Source organism: Sinocyclocheilus grahami, unplaced genomic scaffold (genome assembly GCF_001515645.1).
Source record: "Sinocyclocheilus grahami isolate Dianchi unplaced genomic scaffold, SAMN03320097.WGS_v1.1 scaffold271.1, whole genome shotgun sequence".
Taxonomy (NCBI): domain Eukaryota; kingdom Metazoa; phylum Chordata; class Actinopteri; order Cypriniformes; family Cyprinidae; genus Sinocyclocheilus; species Sinocyclocheilus grahami.
Window position 1 is genome coordinate 738,280 of NW_015505450.1, and position 7,183 is coordinate 745,462.

The 7,183-nt window shown below is 37.9% G+C and overlaps 1 protein-coding gene across 1 annotated transcript in view; it reads left to right on the forward strand.

Annotated features, from left to right (window-relative positions):
• The window catches only part of cd276 (CD276 molecule), an 84,227-nt gene that overhangs the window by 34,589 nt on the left and 42,455 nt on the right, over positions 1-7,183 (forward strand). Inside the window, exon 3 of the mRNA XM_016291458.1 lies at positions 255-551. Coding sequence (XP_016146944.1) covers positions 255-551 — 297 coding nt within the window. The remainder of the gene's footprint in view (positions 1-254; positions 552-7,183) is intronic.

The following is a 7,183-nucleotide window of genomic DNA, read 5'->3' on the forward strand; positions in this document are numbered from 1 at the left end:
TTTATTTTTAATTAATTAATTGATTGATTGATTGATTGATTGATTGATTAATAATTAATTTATTAATTTGTTTTGTTTTGTTTGAAATGGTTTTAATAACAATAACAACCCTGCTCTAGACCACCGGTCGGGTGTTTGCAGGTATGTGTTACAAACACTAACTAGTCCTCTCTCTCTGTCTCTCTCTCTCTCTCTCTGCATCTCTCTCTCTCTCTCTCCCTCTCTCTCTCTGTCGGTCTCTCGGTCCATCGCAGCTCCGTTCTCCAAGCCGCTGGTCACCTGGGGCCCAGACTCGGCCCTGAAGCCCGGCGATGCGGTGGCCCTCAGCTGCGTGGCGTACGGAGGTTACCCTGAGGCAGAGGTGCTCTGGCAGGACGGAGCCGGACACAATCTGACCGACAACGTCACTGTCTCACAGGTGGCCAACGAGGAGGGTCTGTTCAGCGTGAAGAGCGTCCTGACGGTGATCCTGGAGCCCAGCAGCACTTACAGCTGCAGACTGAGCCAGCCGCTGCTGGGAGAAGAAGCACAGGCGTCTGTCACCATCAGCGGTGAGTGCTGAGAACACTGCTGAGACCGCACCACTCACATACTGCTACTGTCGTCAGTCACTGTACATCTTTACATTTTCTGTTTTCATTATAATTTTAGTAAAGTAAAGTCATTTTTAGATGGATGAATGGATAGATTGATAGATGGATAGATGGATGGATGGATGAATGAATGGATGGATGGATAGATTGATAGATGGATAGATGGATGGATGGATGGATGTTAGATGGATGGATGGATGTTAGATGGATGGATGGATGTTAGATGGATAGATTGATGGATGGATAGATTGATGGATGGATAGATTGATAGATGGATGGATGGATGGATGGATGGATAGATAGATAGATAGCTAGATGGATGGATGGATGGATGGATGGATGGATGGATAGATAGATAAATGGATGGATGGATTGATAGATAGATGGATGGATGGATGGATGGATGGATGGATGGATGGATGGATAGATAGATAGATAGCTGGATGGATGGATGGATGGATGGATGGATGGATGGATGGATGGATGGATAGATAGATAGATAGATAAATGGATGGATGGATGTTAGATGGATGGATGGATAGATTGATGGATGGATGGATGGATAGATTGATGGATGGATTGATAGATAGATGGATAGATTGATGGATGGATGGATAGATTGATGGATGGATTGATAGATAGATAAATAGTTTTTATTAATTTTTATTTCATTTTTCTTATTTTAGTACATTTTAGTCAAGTTAAACTAAAATATTTGATCATTTTTAAAACTTTTTAAAATATATTTTTCAAATTTAAATTGTTTATTTTATTTTATTATAAGTAACAATGTTTTAATGGTTTTAATTTTAGCTGATCAATAAAATCACGTAGTTCAATTTGATTTTATTTTACTCTTTAGTTGATACAACTTGTTGCTGAAATAAAACGTTTTTTTTTTTTAAATAGATGTTCATATTTTTTATTTCAGGTAATGTTTATTGTATTTCAAGTACAAACATTTATTGATTGATTGATTGTTTTAATTAACTATAATAACCCTGGACCCAACCAAAGGATTATTTTCACAACTTCTTCTTCTGTTGACCTAAACATGACAATTGTGTCATCTCACCTTCACAACTTTCCCTGTAAAACACAGAAGGCATTATTTAGTAGACTGCTCTTTTCCATTAACTCTCACTCATCCTCACACTATCTTATCGTAGGACCTTGACTGTTGCGATACCTAAAGTTCCTCACTGTGAAAGAGAGCAGCTTGAACATTCTGCTAAATATCTAAAAAGCTGAAAGGCAAAAGCTCATATGGGTCAATTGGTCGTTTCTGGCTGCACTTTCCCTTTAAAATCCTCAATATTTTTACAATTGCTCCAGACGAATCGGTCTCCGCTGCGATGGCTTCCCTCATCTGTTTCTCATTGCTGCTCACTGCCAAACCCAAACGGGGAGGAAATATTAAATTGCTCAACTATGGTCCAATAGTTTTCTCCCGTTGTTAAATGAGAAAGTGGATGATGATTTCACAGATTGCTTCTTTGAAATGGCCGTATGTGGATCATCCTGACTTCCAGCAAGCGTCAGAATCCGTGTGCGAGCCGAGGGATCTTGTTTGATATGAAAATGAATTTGCATTTGTTTACAGCAGCTGCTGTATGCTCAACAACTTTGGTAATTAATATTGACCTAGCCGAGCTCCGTGCGGTTCGCTTGCTTGTTTTTCTCCAGCAAACAAGCGTGCAACCAGGATTCACTTTGAAACAAAATGCGCCGCGTTTAGGACTCGACAGAAATAAATAGTAAATATTTATTGCAAAACCTGAAGAGTGTTAAAAGCTTCTGATCTGTTCAAATCTAAGCTTCGTGAAAAAAAAACATCCATGAAGTTATTGAATAGGAGACAAGTCTTTTGTATCTCAACAGGAGCTCAGAACGTCCTTCTAAGTGAGACGTTTAGGCCTTTCTTTCACTGAAGAGAGGAAAATCCGTTTAGTATTCAAAAGAGAGTTTTCTGGGAGAGGACGGGACTCTAACAAGCCCGTTAAAATGTCACACTTCTCTCCAAATTCCCAATGAAAAATTACAAAGTAGTGCAGACGTGCCCCGAAGTGAATGAGAAAGAGAGAGAGAAAGAGGAGTGGAAGAAGACGTCCGTCAGGCCGTCTGTGAAGGTTCAGAAAGAGAAAATGAAGTGCATGGATGCAGTCTGAGGTCAGAGAAACTTCTTCTCAATCTCAATGAGCCTCTCTGTCTGTCTGACGATCATGTTATCCAGCTTTATTTGGGAATGATTCACATTTTAATGAAAGAACATCTGGCTGTCTGTACAGAGTTCATATAGTTAGTGTTCCAAATGTTTATTTTATTATTATTATTTATTTTTAATAAAAAAGGAAATATAAATATGTGAAAATGTAGTGCAAAATACATTTAAATTAATACAATTATTCATATAAAATATTTAACAAAATGTTAAAAATGTTAATATATAAAACCGTTTAGGAGTAAAAAATCGTTAGACCAGAGGAAAAAAAAAAAAGAGAAAACAAAAATTATATATATTAACTAGAAATGTGTGTGAATCCTGAGAGGATCTGAGCTCTGCACAAACCCATCGTTACGTAAGGATGCTTCTCAGTTAATCTGCAGCTATTGACCTTGAGCTCGTGTAAGAAAGAGCTGCAAACACTGAGAGAAAACAAGAACACTTAACAGATGGAGAGAGCAAACGATGAGCAGACCTCTGACTCCAGCGGCAGGAGCTAATGAGTTAACTTCCCTGTTTTTCTGCCTGTTTCAGAATGTGCAGGATTTCTCGCTTTCTTTCAAACAGCTGGTGTCTCTGTCAGTACAATGGCCTCGCTTTAAAAGTCCTCCCACATGTCAGCAGCTCAGAGAACGGCAGGTGTGTGTGTGTGTGTGTCTTGCATAACAAAGAGAGGAATCATCGCTGTCCATCTCTCTTTGCTGCCACAGCATTCTGGGTAAAACCTGTGAGAAAAATACAGAAGGAGACAGAGGCAGAGAGAAAGGCGGGAGCGGTCAATAGACTGCTGGAGGGAGCGGCGCAGAAACTCGGATGCTTTGAAATGTAGCCATGGTGATTTTGCAGTGAGTAATGTAGCCATGGCGATGTTGCTGTGGCAACTGTCTAGCATCGATGAACTGGTGCTGATGTTGCAACAGAAATGGTTATGGGATGTTGCAGCAAAAATCTTCGTCTTAATCCACGATGTAGTTTAACATGAGGGTGAACACACGTATTTTAAACGCACTGAAAAAAAATAACTGGTGTAGGACTTTGAAACTATTTTTCACTCAGAAATTGATAGTAAATGTAACAAATAATTACAAAGAAACGGCAAGTAACACTGAATTAAACAGGACATTCTGACAATTATTTGTTGTATTTTTTAAAATACTAAAATGTTTCATTTATTTATAAAATATTATTGATAAATAATGTATGTAAAATTGAAATATATAATTATAATAGTACATAATTATATATGATTGAGATTTTCAGTGATTTTCACTGGATTTACTTTGAATTTTCACTCATAAATTGCTAGTAAATTTCACTTGTATTTCATTTGTAAAACATACTCCAGTTATCTTTGTATTACTTGCAAAAAAAAATAATTTTTTTTACATCGTTAAAACCGATATGTAAACAAAATGTCCATAAAAAAACTTTTATGGATAAATGTTTTGTTCAGTGCAAAAATGTGCATAGCAAATATGCATAATGCACAATAAATTAATACTATGATCATGTAGCATCTTAATTTTTTTAATCTAAAGCATCCTCCTCAGTGGCTACAACTTCATTTTAATTTCTACACTACAATTATTCTACAAATATTTTTCGTGCATTTTACAACTTCAAAATGTTATGCTTAATTTTATGTGCTACTCGCTGTTTCTTTGTAAATATTTGTGAAATGTATTAGACATTTTGAGAAAATTTTTATTATTTTTTTTTTATTTAATTTCACTGAAAGTGAGAGTTTTGTTCTCTTGAACACGTGGGATGGAAACTCTGCTTTATTTACAAACAGTTTTTCCCCCCGTATTGACATTTTTTTTGCATACATTAGATTTGCATTTTATATTGTCATATTTTTTAGCACAAGCATGCCTTCTGTCTTTATTCATGCCTCACTCACAAAACTATGTAAGTTTGCTAGCAGGCAATAAACAGAATTTCATTAAATACTACTTTTGTCATTTTTAAGTGTTCTTGTCAGTAGATGTGATGAAACGATGGAGAGCATTATTACCGCACTTACATCAAGACGCGCATTTCTAATCTTAAAGAACCGATTCAGGATCTCAAGCAGGATCTCATCTGGCTTTATGGTGAAAGTGCATGTACATTGCATTAAGCACTGCATGTGTGTGTATGTGTTTGCATTGTTTTACATAAATCGTTTAGTGAATCGAGTGCTAAAACGACGCAGACAGTGCAAATAAACAGCGAGCGCATTTCGTTGGTGGTGAATTTCCCCCTCAGCGTCAGCCTTTTCATTATCTCCTTCATTCTGTTTGCTTTCCTATCTTTCTCCTCCCACTGTTTTTCATCTCTTTCAATCTATATTTTACCTCCTCACACACTAAACACATGGCTCATATTTATATGTGTATGCTCTACTTAATAGTGGAAGGATTACATCACTGTGTTTCTCTCTGCGTTATCATCTGGTCCTCCACTTGTGCCATCAAATGTTGCCTTCTAAATTGCTACCTGACAGAGCCAGGCGGAGCTCACAGTAGCCTAAAGATTCAAGTAAGCAACAGAAAGAAAATGAGAGAGCGAAACAGAGAGGCGGACAAAGCAAGATAGAATGCAAGAATGAAACCCTGTATTAGTCCTTGTCTCCTCCTCTTCCTCACCGGTCTAATTTGAATGTAATTAGCACATGCATTGGTAGGAGAAACAGCAATCTAAATGAGAGTGTTGCTCAATCCTGCTTCTTGATGGAGCCTGTATTCATTACTGTCGCAGATGCAAACAGCACTTTTCACAGTGAACACCAGCCTGATTGGCCTGCTCACGAGATCATGCTACTAAACAGCCCAAACACGCAGGCTAGTTCAACACCAAAAAACCTTATGCCAACGCTGGATCTGTGTGTTCAGCCTGGCGGTTTTAGTGTACAAAAATATTGGGCAGCGCAATTAGAATGATTTCTGAAGGATCATGTGACACTGAAGACTGGAGTAATGATGCTGAAAATTCACTCAAAACTTTGATCACAGAAATAAATTACAGTTAACAGGTACTCACATAAAAAACAGCTCATTTGAATTGTAATGATGTTTCACAATATTACTCTTTTTACTGTATTTTAATCAAATAAATGCAGAAGAGACTTAGTGGTGAGCAGAAGAGACTCACATTTTTATATTATATAAAACAAATGGTTTTAAATTGTAATTTTTCTATTTGATTAATATTTGCAAAGCTTCATGAGATGATCAGAGTTCATTTCCAGATAAAAGATCTTACTCACACTAGTACTCACACAAGTAATCTTGTACCCACACTAGTACACTGTACTCTACTCTAGCACACTAGTACTCACATGAGTACACTAGGACTCTAGTACTCACACTAACACTCTAGAACTCACTCTAGTGCTCTAGAATTCACACTAGTACTCTAGAACCCACACTAGTACACTGGTACTCTAGTACACTAGTACTCATATGAGTACACTAAAACTCTAGTACTCACACTAGTACACTGTAGCTCACACTAGTACACTGTAGCTCACACTAGTACTCTAGAACTATAGTACTCACACAAACACTCTAGAACTCACTCTCGTACTCTAGAATTCACACTAGTACTCTAGAACTCGCACTTGTTCTCCATTACTCACACAAGTACTCTGGTACTCACACATGTACACTAAAACTCGCACGAGTACACTAGTACCCACACTAGTACACTGGTACTGTAGTACACTAGTACTCCCATGAGTACACTAGAACTCTAGGACTCACAGTAGTACTCCAGAACTGTAGTCAGGTTTGCCAGTTTTTTTTTTAAACCCGCCCAATTGCTACTCAAAACTAACCCAATCGCATTTCGAGGGGGGTCCCTCGTTAAAAATCACATTCCAGGAGTAAAATACACGTTTTTTGGTGGGGTTCCCCTGTTAAAATGTGCATTCGAGGGGCTAAATATCACGTTATTGGGGTCGCTTCAACCAGCGGACATGAAAAACAACACGTGGCAACAGTGTTGAAGTAGCCCAATTCCAACAGAACAACCGCGGACTTGGCAACACTGACTCTATTACTCACACTAATGCTCTAAAACTTGCACTAGTACTCCATTACTCACACAAGTACTCTAGTACTCACACATGTAGTACTGCAGTACCCACACTAGTACACTGGTACTGTAGTACACTAGTACTCACATGAGTAGTCTAGAACTCTAGTACTCACACTAACGCTCTAGAACCCACTCTAGTAATTCACTCTAGTACTCTAGAATTTGCACTAGTACTCCATTACTTGCGTACTCTAGTACTCACACATGTACACTAGAACTCACATGAGTACTCCAGTATCCACATTAGTACATTAAAGCTCACACTAGTAATCTAGAACTCCTA